This window comes from Thermobia domestica, chromosome 16 (assembly GCF_964235325.1).
Source record: "Thermobia domestica chromosome 16, izTheDome1.hap1.1, whole genome shotgun sequence".
In the NCBI taxonomy this organism is placed as follows: Eukaryota; Metazoa; Arthropoda; class Insecta; order Zygentoma; family Lepismatidae; genus Thermobia; species Thermobia domestica.
In genome coordinates this window covers 93,901,728-93,914,388 of record NC_137469.1, presented here as the reverse complement: position 1 = coordinate 93,914,388, position 12,661 = coordinate 93,901,728, and the positions used below count along the sequence as shown (strand labels likewise).

The following is a 12,661-nucleotide window of genomic DNA, read 5'->3' as shown; positions in this document are numbered from 1 at the left end:
ATTTGCTGACCCCTTCCCGAAAAACGACCAATATTAGAGTTGAATTCACCGTTTGTGGTGTCGCTGAGATGAATAGTGACAGTTTTAATCCAATTCAACTTCAAGGTCATATTCCACTCCCCAGGAAGAGGGCGAGATTTTGAAAGTAGATAATCGAAAACGACACGTATTAGTGCAGGGTGGCCACTCACCTGGAAAACCGGGAAAAGTCAGGGATTTTTTTAATTCTGGAAAAGTCAGGGAAAAGTCAGGGAATTTTGATGAAAAACATGGAATTTTTACTCGGGAGAAAATTTACGTTCTGCTGTATTCCTAGCCATTTAGCCGGTTTATTCATATACAAAATAGCTTTGGTCGCTGGGGGCTTCGCCCCAGATCTCTCCTTCGTTCCAGGTTTCGTTTATCTAGCTCTGCTGGTTTGGCCTGCGCATACTTTCTTCATATTCTTTTGTCATTTAGTGCTGCCCATGAATTGAGCTGGAGCGAAATCGGGACCATTTTGTAATTAACACACTTGTTTAGTTCGATGGCTGCTTGATTTCCAGAATTCGCTCGAGGCTGCGCCCCTGCATCCCGTTTTGATGGTCACGTGATTAATATAAAGGCTGAACGATAGTTGAGTATTTCTGCCGGAAGAGTTCCGAATGTGTGTCGAATTCCACAAAATGTGTGGAATTTTGGTTAATGCGTGTATTTCTATGTGGAATCAAAAACTGTGTGGATTCCACATGCATTTGTACTCAGTGGCGGCAGTACTTTTTGCGCCACACGATTAATTGGCCATGCTTTTTTACAGATATTTGACCTTTTGACCACCAATTTGAAGTAATGGCATTCCCCTTCCCCTAGTTTTTACACCCAATTCCGCTACTACATGTACTATTGTTCTAAAAAAAAAAAATCAGCTTCAAACAAATTTTTCTGATGTCTTAAAAGCACATTTTAATAGTGCTCATTTACTTCAGTTCCGTTGTTTTGTTACACAATATTTCCCATCTATGTCGACCTGTTCCCCGGTTGCATAACCACCGCACGCCACTGCTGGCACGACAAAACTTTTGGGACCCGGGCCTACCTAAAGTTGTTAATGCCGGCTTTCTACACCCAAGTCCGCTACTTCTTAATACAGGTAGCTCCATAATTGTCCTCTCCATTCATTTGTGATGTCAAAGAACGATAGCATAACCTTGTACTGCAATATGACAGAGGTTGCTAATAAGCACACCTGGTGAATGTATTGTATATTTGTTGTTAAATCCGGAGAAATATTTGATTGCAAATTAACGAATAATAAGTAGATAATGAGTAGAACAGTTTCTTGATTTGAAGTTTGCAATTTTAAACCGATTTTATGTAAATTCTGTAATGGTGTTTTTCCAAGAAAATAAACTTAAGAATTATTGACTACTTATTTTTTAAACATATATTTGTTTAAAAAAGAAATGAAAATTTCAGTCAAGGGAGTTGAGGATTGTCGCAGGGTGCGGGCTCCACCTCCATTGGCCATTTCCTAGCTATGGGCCTGGATCAAAATACCATGTTTTCGAGTAATTCTTTTTCTTAACACATGGACTTCTTTGCCGTATAACTCACATGATTTATGTTTAATAATGGTTTACGGGTTTGCAGGGCCGGCGACAGGGGAGGGGGAATAGGGGACAAATGCCCGGGGGCCTGGAACCACAAAAGAATAATTAAAAGCAATAATTTTACTGGAATTTAGGGGTTCGTGTCCCTGAGTTGCCCAAGGTTCCTATATATACCAATTTTAGATCTCTCTAGTAATTTTCTGGAAAACCGGGAAAATTTCTGGAAAAGTCAGGGAAAAGTCAGGGAATTTTGAAATTCCAAATGAGTGGCCACCCTGTAGTGTTATTTTCATAGATTTCGAGGTCACCGAGTTTAACGGTATCAGTTTTCATGATGTTCAAGTTTATCCTCACCCTTTGGGGTGGAGAGTGGAAGATTTTTAAAATATAATCAGGTAAGCTAGTTAATTAGTAACTACTGTAATTAAACCGAATTGAACACATTAACATATTTCTCGCGTATGGGCGGAACTCTGCGGGTTGCTACTTTTAAATCTTATTTTATTGAGAGTCTTAAATAAAAAATTTGCCGCCCCCTAAATTCAGCCGCCCTGTGCTCGAGCACAGAATAACACTTATCTAAATACGGGCCTGGGGAAACTAATAAAAAATTGAGAAATGTCCTTTTTTTTTTTAAATGTCCTGAGTTAACTTAATTTGCAATACTTTAATGTTTCGTTCTTTATTCAGAACATTTTGAATCGGAGCCACTCTTTTTATTATATCTGTGTCCTACTTTTTGCTTGTCAGAATTTGGTTACCCTAGAGTAGTTATACCTACTAGGGATGTTATCCGGTTATCCACGCGGGAATGAAACGTCAGATCTATCTTGATTTTAGATTTCATCCCGTCATTTAGTTGCGTAATAAAATCTTACGAGGAATTTGTCGATACCTGAGACTAAAATAAAATCCAAATTATTGTTATTTCATATATTGATAGAAAGAAAAGTGCATTGTTTTTTTTTTTTTTTTTTTTGTAATTTTTCTTTTTAATTCTTCATGACGGGGACAAATAATCGATGCTGACGTCCCCATTAAACCTTAATCAATCTTTTCAATGCTTGTAGTAGTTGAAATAATAAATGTGTATCCTTTCACCTAATTGGCCTTATAATCATCTTACATTTGTTAGTACTTTAGTGAAAGCGAGGGAGAAAAATTTCCTAATAAAATCCCGTATCATGTGGTATTTAAAAGTTGGAGGAATTGAGAGTATTTTTGCTCGACGTTGCTCGTGATGCTTTCAACAGTCAGCACAGCACAAGCGGGGAAACAGCGAACGATGTCCAGGAAAAGAGCGTTGTTGCCAGTTACCACTTGTAGACCGAGGCGCTGTAGCCTTGTTCCGAAGCAGGAACAGGCTTGGCCGAGATGACGCCATCACTCGAGCCAGTGTTGCCACAATGGCGTAATCTGTGTGTTGGCATGTAGGCGTGGACTAGGGAAAAGGCTACAGGCTTGTGCGCAGAATTGCAGTAAAGATATGGCGACATGGAGATGTTTTTTCCCCTCCTTTTTTTATACAGAGGGAAGAGGCAGGGTACTTGACGTGACTGTGCTATGTCTGCTGCAGAAGTAGGGGAACACGAAGGAAAAAGATTGAACATGAACAGAAACTACACTGAAAACACAATATGTTATTAAATAGCGGTGATAATATTATACTGCCATGTAAGGAACACGTATTGACTGGCCTTATTTTACTATGCTTAAAATTTAAGTAAATAGTACTAAAAATTGTGCTTTTATTTGGGCTAATTGAAGAGTCCAATTAAATATTACATATAACATAACGCCATAAATATAATTGAGAGTTGTCATCTGGCTTAATCGGACTCTTTATATCGATGTTCAGTTCTTAAACTATTCCATCCATTTGGAAGGAACGAGTCGAACTCTTGCTCAGGTCATAGAATTAGTTCAAGCAGGAACAAAAGTTTAGTACTGACAGTGTTCGTATCGTACTCCTACACAATTGAAAAGGGTAGAAAATTGGGAATAGAGAAAACTACTAAAGGGCACTCGCATACGTAGAGCTACAGGCTATAATACAGAACAATTGTTTGAATTCCGTCTGTTATTGGTGCTTTGTGAGTTAGACGTTACTACGAGAAAGGTGTTATGATTTTTAGAAGACAATATAATGATGTCATTGAAAATAATTAATTTCTTTGCATTAGTTAATGTCCAATTCATATAAACGAATGTGACAAAGCGCGCATCTCTACAATGCATGTAGGCATTTTTCCTGTTTCTTACGGCTCGTTAATTAGAGACTCGAATTTGCTACACGTTTCTTTTTCTTTGTTCATGAGAGAAAGGGTCATAACAAACTGGAAGATCCTTGCCCTGTGGTACAGATATTTTCATTTTATTGTATCTTTCCAAGCTCTTATTTCACTTGCGGGATAATATGGAATGAAGTACGAAAGCATTCATATGAAGTATAAAAATTTGAAGCACTGATATGACACAATTTCTCGTAGCTGCAAGTGTAATTGAAGTATTTTTACACTTTTCCTTGAGTTACAAATACCCAGTGTGAGAGTTGTGTTCATTTCATAGAAGAAGGAATTTTTTGCTAAATGTTCTTACTGACAAAGATAATACACGCACAAGAAAGGCTAATCAACTACTTCACAGTGTAGTATGTATATACTAGGATGGGCAAAACCGGTTTTTATAAAAACCGAAACCCGAAAACCGACATTTCGGTTTTCTCCAAATCCGGTTCGGTTTTTCAGCGAAACCGGTTTCGGTTTTCTCCAAAAACCGGTTCGGTTTTCACCGAAACTAGTTTCGGTGAAAACTTTTCGAAAACACATAAAACTATTTCTGTGGAAATAGATTCGGTTTCCGGAGAACAACGAAACACCATTCTGGTCAGAAATAGAACAAATTTTGGAAAAAACCGAAATCGGTTTTGAAGAAAACCGAAACAGTTTTTTTAATTTTCAAAAACCGGTTTCGGTTTTTCTAAAAACCGAAAACCGAAAAACCGGTTTTTGTGCCCACCACTAGTATATACCCCCTCTATATAATGTTAAAGAATCGTCAGCTCGTAATCTTTTCAGGACTAACGGAGCAAATGATTTACGTGTTTCAGCTCTTCACAAAGGGTGAAACTTCCTAACGGTGTGGTTTTCATCCACATCGAGGGGCCCGCAGCGGAAGGGAAGGGGGGAAATTGGAGTGTTTTTAGTTCCCCCTGCCCCTCAACATTTGGGGGTAACTTGTCCGTAAATTATTACAAAGATATTAGCCATACCTCGTTGGAGAGCTTAGGAAACACAATTCAACGAGGTAACTTTAGTGCCCCCCTCCCCGTGCCCAGCCCCTGAAAGAAGAAGAAAGTAAAAAAAAAAAAAGTCGGAAAATACATTTTTTCGAAGTTTGTGAGACTATAACAACAATGTTATTTGTCATATGCAAGGAGGGCACAAAATCTGGAATATGTATTCCTTGAGCTTTCCAAAGAGGCATGGGTCATATACACTATCTCTGATAATTATTGGCGTCGCAAGAACTGTCAACGTCTGGGTAGACGAGTCAATCGGAAAGTATACAGCATGATTTACGTAGATACGATGTTCAAATTTTTTTGCTCCATCGTTATATACTTTTTTTCTTTTCAATGGTCACCAATATCTTGTGTGTATGTGAGAACTTTTTTCTTGCGTACGACAAATAAGTGTTGCCATAGTCCTACACACTTCGAAAAAAAATGTATTTTTAAATTTTCATTTTCTTTTTACGGGTTTGGCACGGTTGGCCCAAAACTTACCTCGTGGAATGTGTCCCATATAGGGTTGCCAACTCTGAAAAATAAAAAAAGAACCAGTACCCCCTCAAAATTCCCTATGATATAGGTCTAAGTGTAAAGTATCTCTGTTCGGACTCATCCAGGGAAGGAAATGTACTATCGTGAAGAAAAGTGCATTGTCACTTGTATTCTGATATCCTCAGTACATTCACTAATAAGCTTAATAGATACATTATGCTATAAATGAAAAACTCAAATCGGCATTGATCATTTTATTGTATTTTACTGGGAACTGCCACATCTTTAAAATCATCGAAACAGATAAACAAAACTATATTAACCTTTACGTGACAGTTTTTTTGATTTGGAACATGAAATTCTTTAAACTTTAACCACAGGAAATTGCTTTAAGAAGTCCTTTTTCATTCTAAATAAATGTATAAAATTCCTTAACGATAAATTTCAAATTTTCCGTGATACATTCCCTGTCATCTCTTCAAAATCATCTAAACAGATGAACAAAATACATTAATCGTTATAGATAGTGAAAGGTGACAATTTTGAATTTACAGAATGAAAGTTACTTTTTAAATCTATACTTCGAAATAGATACAGATTAAAAAAAAAAAGTCATAAAGGGTCTAGTAAGTTTGTACCGGTCACCGGTTTTAATCAAAATAACATTTCCGGCCAGTTGGCAACCCTTGTCCCATAAGATTTCTAACGAGGTGACAGTTAGGGGCGCCACTAGAGCTGCGAACGTCAGGGTAGACCAATATATATTTCGAAAAATACGTACAGGGTGATTCTCATGGGAAACACTTCAGAACTTGTACTGAACTTTCTCCCCCCCTTTTTTTATTACATGAATATACCCAATATCTGGTATACATGTCAAAATATTTTTCCTGCGTGTAAGTAACAGTGTTGCCAGCTTCACAAATTTCCACAACTATATACTGTGTATATATTAAAAAAGATTATCTACAGGTTGGCACGGGGCACAAAAGTTAGCTCGTTAAAACATGTGTTCCATAAACTTTACAACGAGGTATAGTTCTTGTTCCTGTGATAATTAGAAGGGGTACTAAGGCCGCCAACGTAAAGATTTCGATTTTCTTGAAATCCCTGTCCGTCCTTAAAAGGTTAATATAGGCCTACTACACATTTTACTCTAATACCATTAAATAGATAGTTCATTTAAAGAGTAGAGCCGCCGTGGCTCACCGATGTAGAGCTTTCACCTCTGGTGCATGGGGTCCTTGATTCGATCCCAGCTCGCGCCAAGTGAACTGTGTGGGTGGACAAACACCGTGTGCGCGAGTTTTCTTGGGGATCTCCCGTTTCGTCCCACTTGCTTCATTCCACCATTTCCTACATTTCTCATCATCAGAGTCTCCTTTAGCCTAGGCATAAACGTGGGACATAAAACTTAAAAGATTTCATTTCATTTCATTTGTTCATTTAAAGATTACATATCCCTGCGTGTAGTATTAAGAATTTCGAGATTTTTTTGACAGTATGAGAAGTTCCCGTTGTTCGCACGGGAAGAATATAACAGTATTCTGAAATGCATATTTTAAATGAAAAGTCTAAATATTAGATTTCATGTCTCTAAATGTAGAGTATTCCGAAAATTTGTTATAATAATTATAACCGCAACTTCATCTTTTTTTCCCTTCTATAGAGTGATGTCATTCAAACCACCTAACAAACCTGTTCTATGAATAGTATTGTATGTTGACTTAGTAATAATTATTTTATATTATTACTAACACTAAGCATTCTTCGTTGCTGACTCGATTCAGAATCGATTAAAAGAGAAGCAAAATTCCGTATGCCATTCCCGGCATTTATCCTCTGCTGTTGTATAAGCCCGCATAATCATGATGTAATAGGGGTTACGTACACGCAAAGCGTTATTAGAAACCACGAGAAACGTCCATATGTTTTCTCATTTCCCCAAATCCAATCCCGGCAGAACCGAAAATAAAAAGACCTCGTACAGGTCAGATCTGTGAATATTATCACGTATGCCAAATTTGGGTGGGTGCAGTTCACTCTTTTTTATGCAAAAACTAATAACACACACAATTTTATTATTATATTAGTATTTTGCCAAAATACGATAAAATGATTTACTCTATTTGTATTGGTTTGCGACTGCTCAATGTAAAACTTGCGTTTCTAACAGGAAACGCGTGTGACGCGAAAGTACACCAAATAAAAACTTACCAAACACTAAAGTAGAAATATCATCTTCAAAAGAAAGTATACCTAAAGAAGCTTGTGTGACTGCCGGGAATTCAATCAAACCTCAATTCAGACGTGTGAAAGGTACAAATCGTGTGAAAGATACAAATTTTGCATCACATTCTATCTGCAACAAAATTCATGATGGACAAAGTAAGAAATATGAGCAGGCCCGTATTTAGGTAAGTGCTATTCTGTGTTCGGGCACAGGGCGGCAGAATTTAGGGGGCGGCAAAATTTTAGATTTTTTAAAATGAAATGAAATGAAATCCACAGTTAAAGGAGATGGTGGTGGTGATGAATTTTGGGAGGAAACGGGAGAACCCCGAAAAAACCCAAGTACACGGTGTTTGTCCACCACAAAGCAAACTTGGCGCGAGGTGGGATCGAACCAAAGACCCTATGCACCAGAGGTGAACGCTCTACCATTGAGCCGCCGCGTCGCTCAGGATTTTTTTAAAAAATATTCTCAATAAAGTAATATTTAAAACCAGCAACTCGCAGAGTCCCGCGCAAGCGCGAGAAAATATGTTAATGTGTTTAATTCGCTCTAATTACAGTAGTTACTAATTAGCTGGGCTATCTGATTATTTTTAGAAAGTCATACTCTCCCACCCCACCCTAAAGGGTGAGGATGAACTTGAACATAATGAAAACTGATATAGTTAAGCTCAGCAACCTTCAAAACTATGAATTCAACACTAATATCTGTCGTTTTCGATTACTTTTTAAAATCTCTCCCCTCCCTGGGGAATGGAGTATGAGCAAGGTCGGTTCCAGGATTTTCTAAGGGGGAGGGGGGGTTCACCACTACCAGTACATTTGAATTGGAGTGGAATTTTTAAAATGTCTTTAGGCATTTGTGATATGAATGAGGAAGTGGTCTGAAAATGCTAAGTGTCTGTTGTCTGTGAATACTTTTCTTTCAACTTCTAGAAAAGTGACTTTCAAAGTACCGATTTTGCAAAACTTCCCTTTGTCTTAAGCCCAAACGGAAACATGACAGCAAAAGTTTTCGGAATGTGTTGCGATTTTCATTGCTAGCTTCTCACTTTAGGTAGTGTATATTTACAACGAAGGCAGTGGTGGTGCTAAATTCGGCCCCGAGTATGAGTTTGAAGTTGAGTTGGATTAAAACTGTCACTATTCATCTCTGCGACCCCAAAAACTAAATTCGACTCAAATACTGGTCATTTTCGGGTTAGGGAGGAGGAAGGGTGGGAAATTTTGTGCGGAAGGCGGCAAATTATGTAGAGCACAGGGGCGCACAATATATAAATACTGGTCTGAATATGAGGTCTGCAAAAGTAGTGTGTGGTAAACCGGCTATCTATTATGGTCATCCTGTAAATGAAGCATATGTCAAATTGCAGAGATAATTTATCTGGACCAAAGATAAGACTTCTCGCCAGAGCGCCAATAAAAGACACACTATCACTATATAAGAAAAAGTGGTAAAAGTGAAGAGATAAATTGAAGAAACTTTCGCCATTTATGAGAAGAAACATTCCAAATTCCACATTGGAAAATCAAAAAAATGAAATGAAATGTTTGTTTAACGTTCCATGATTATGCTCTTTCTGCTGATAGACATTTTATTAAGACAAATGAATGATGGAAGAATTGGTGGAATGAGAATATGACAGGAAACGGGTGTACCCTGAGAAAACCCACGGACACGATGTTGTCCACCACAAACTGAACTTGGCAAGGGATCGAACCAGGGACTCGACTCACCAGAGGTGGAAAATTAAAATTCTATACACTGTGACCTAAGTGGGTGGTTCCACACCCAACTGGACATGTCTGTTTATATGTGTATGGGCCAATTTTGAACTTCACATGTAACTCTAAGGAACTTACTTGAAGGTTTGACATATGACACCGTGGTTGGAGGTGTCCGTCGTTAATAGTCTGTGATGTATGACGAGAAACTTGTTGGTTTCAGGAATGTTGTGACTGCCCTAGAAAAGGGGGATTCGTCTTACAGACACTTGGTCTGGAAAACATAGTAGATGGCCCTTTATAGGGTACATATGCAACATGGGAGGGAGATAAACTCATTAAGAAAACTGTCATTGATATCTTCATTGAAGAACTTGGGAAGTGGACAGTGAAAGCAGTAACACATCAACATCTGAAAAAAGTGAAAGGACGTGTAGAGGCTGAACAACTGTGTTTAGTGGTTCACTTTGATTTTGCTGAAAACTGGTCTTTGATTCTGCCACTAGAAGTCCAAGGGTATCACTAGTAATAACCAAGTTCCAATTTTTATAGAAGTTACATAGTTTCAAAACAAGACCACAAGTATTATAGTTATGGGCTATATAAGTGGTGACAGGACATGACAATACAAAAATTCTTCAACTGCAGTTACAGACAGAAAACACCACCATTATTTGTGATGATGCCCCTAGCCACAAAAATCGGTTACCAACCGTTTGACTTAACGGAATCACTCGTATGAATGGAGTGGATACAAAGTACTGCTGGTCATTGGAAGGAGCGTTGCGATGGTATAGGGAGTCTACTGAAGCACTACGCCACAAAATGTAATCTTTCCAGTCCAAGTACAGCTACAATTCAGAATGCCAGGGATATTTACAAGAGTGGTGAAATCATACTCATTACAGCCCTCATTCTGTTGCCCAAAAAGAAAGTTGAAGAATTCTGCCAGCAGAAAATAGAAGAATGGTTCAACTGAACTTCCCCTGAGAAAGAAATTCAGAAGTCGTATGTCCGGACTCACAGTGACGGGCAAATGTTACATTCTACGAACTTTAAAGAGCAAGAAAGAAGTAGTTTCATTTGTCCAAGATCTGAGAAAGGCACAAGAATATTCAAATCCACAATATGCAAATAGGGATGTTTATGGCCTGTATACATGACTCTCATTAATTGGTGTAGTGGTTATAAATATAATTGAGTAAAATGAAATCGTCGTGAACTTCACACTACCAGGGACCGGCTGCTGGATATAGAATTTCACCTGCAAGACAGCAACACCACTTCTAATTCACGATGTTCTAGAGATTGTGGGTGCCCCAGTTTTTATTCGTTTAACAGGAAGGTGTCACTCAGTATGAAAGAAGATACAGATGCAGTTCATTCAATTGTTAATTTTAGTTCTAAGCAGAGTGCAGAGAAGTGGTATGCTTTGAAATTGTAACATATTTTAGAACTTGCAATACATTTTGGAACCTGCATATATATTTTGGAATCTTTAATGTGTTTGAGAGCTGTGTCTGTTACTTATCTTTATACAGAATCAAAACACCATGTCAAATAAGACTAGATTCTGATCTCATGAGACGTATATGTGGGAATGTGATAACGGAAACTGGTATAATGTATGTCAGAATATTCAGTTGTGTTTGTATAAATCCTGTTCAGCTCAAAAGTGGATTTTTTTTTTCAGTACTTGTAGTGCCGTATGGTACTGGGCAACAGTTAAAAAATCAATATTTTTGAGATGGACATTTTTGAAAGTAATAATAATTACGTATTATTATTTTGATTAAAAGACGATTAAGTCCACGAGAACTAGGGACATATTTCCAAACGAAGGATATTATTTGAATTAGTAAATTATTCTCTTTCAAATAAAACGAAAAGCAACAAAATATCTTGAATTGTTCCAGAGATAAAGCATTTTAATTTTACCGAAATTCGTACGTGATCTTTAGCGGCCTGTAACTCGAGCCAGAAATTTGTTTGGGCAAAACAAAAATGTAGGGTTTCTTACTTTGTCCTGAATTTTAACATCTATTAAATTCAGTTCTATCTGAGACTAAAAAGGTAATATTTTATTCTTTGCTTGCCTGAATTGATTTTTACTGTGCCAATTAGTTTTGTCGGAACAGTCTATTAACTATCAAGTTGACGGTACATCATGTTTTCAGTAAAACTTAATTTATTTTCTTTTCCTTTAATTAGGTTGAATAAATGCCCTGTAAGGCAAACACAAAACGTCTACTCCACTAATACTAAAGTGCGGCGCGTGCGCCGGTCATCATGGTGAAGTCCAAGCAAAGTTGGTGGGCATTAATGGCTTTGGAACTGGAGCGCCGGAAAGCATGAGCTTAATTGTTCAGCTTGGCACAGTGGTGGCTTCAGCCATCGAGGAAGTGGGCACTCCACAGGTAGTTGAAGTTCAGACGAGCATGGGAACTAGTGATGAGTAAGTGTGATACGGTCTTAATTTTGTTGATCGCATGTATGTGTAATTATATTTCATTTAAAATCTTGTTTAAAGTAATATTGTGAAACTACAATAAATTGCGAAACTCTGGTTTCCATTATTGTAACCAGAAGTGCTAGCTCAACACTTCGGGTTTCAATTGAGAATTAAGGGCAGAGAGTGTTCTTCGAATCTGAATCTATGTTTTTAAAAAGAAGTTTTTCGCTAACTCTCAAACTATTTTGTTGTATCGGGATCGATGTTAAAACTTGAAGTTGGAGAATTACTTGTGACTTCAGTAGCAGGATAAGGGCTATGGGATATGGGACCTAGTCTTTGGACGTTGAATCTATTAAAAACGATTTCTCACATCTCTTACTGTTTCTGCCATATGGGGGAAATCGAAGTGCTTAAGACATTGAATCCATTTCAAAACACTTTTGTCGCGGTCAAGTAACTGTTTGTTTTATCATGGGTATCAATATTAAAACCGGAAGAGTTAGTGTGGCATCAATATTAAATTTTGTTTTATCATGGCTATCAATATTAAAATGGAAGAGTTAGTATGGCATGAATATTAAAACTTTTACCACTTCATTCTTGAGTAAATTGCCTCAATACCTGCCTTTATCACCCTCAATATCTATCCATTAAGGAATTCAACGTTGCTTTCTTGACTAACATTACAGGTAACATTCGTCTTAGGAAAAAAATATTGCTATACTTAGTTGACAACTAATGCAACACTAAATTTACTTTAAAAACAAAGACAACAAAGATGTTTGTTTATGTGAATAATATATGTGCTTGTGTTTTGTAAAAGAAATGTTTTGTTTGTTCAATCCTTGCCAAAAAGATAACCCATCTCATGAT

The 12,661-nt window shown here is 37.5% G+C and overlaps 1 protein-coding gene across 3 annotated transcripts in view; it reads left to right on the top strand.

The window, feature by feature from the left end:
* The window catches only part of LOC145673251 (uncharacterized), a 98,685-nt gene that overhangs the window by 28,804 nt on the left and 57,220 nt on the right, over nt 1-12,661 (top strand). For all 3 annotated transcript variants that reach the window (XM_081742770.1, XM_081742771.1, XM_081742768.1), the window contains exon 2: nt 11,545-11,788. In XM_081742770.1, coding sequence (XP_081598896.1) covers nt 11,685-11,788 — 104 coding nt within the window. In that variant the 5' untranslated portion in view covers nt 11,545-11,684. The remainder of the gene's footprint in view (nt 1-11,544; nt 11,789-12,661) is intronic.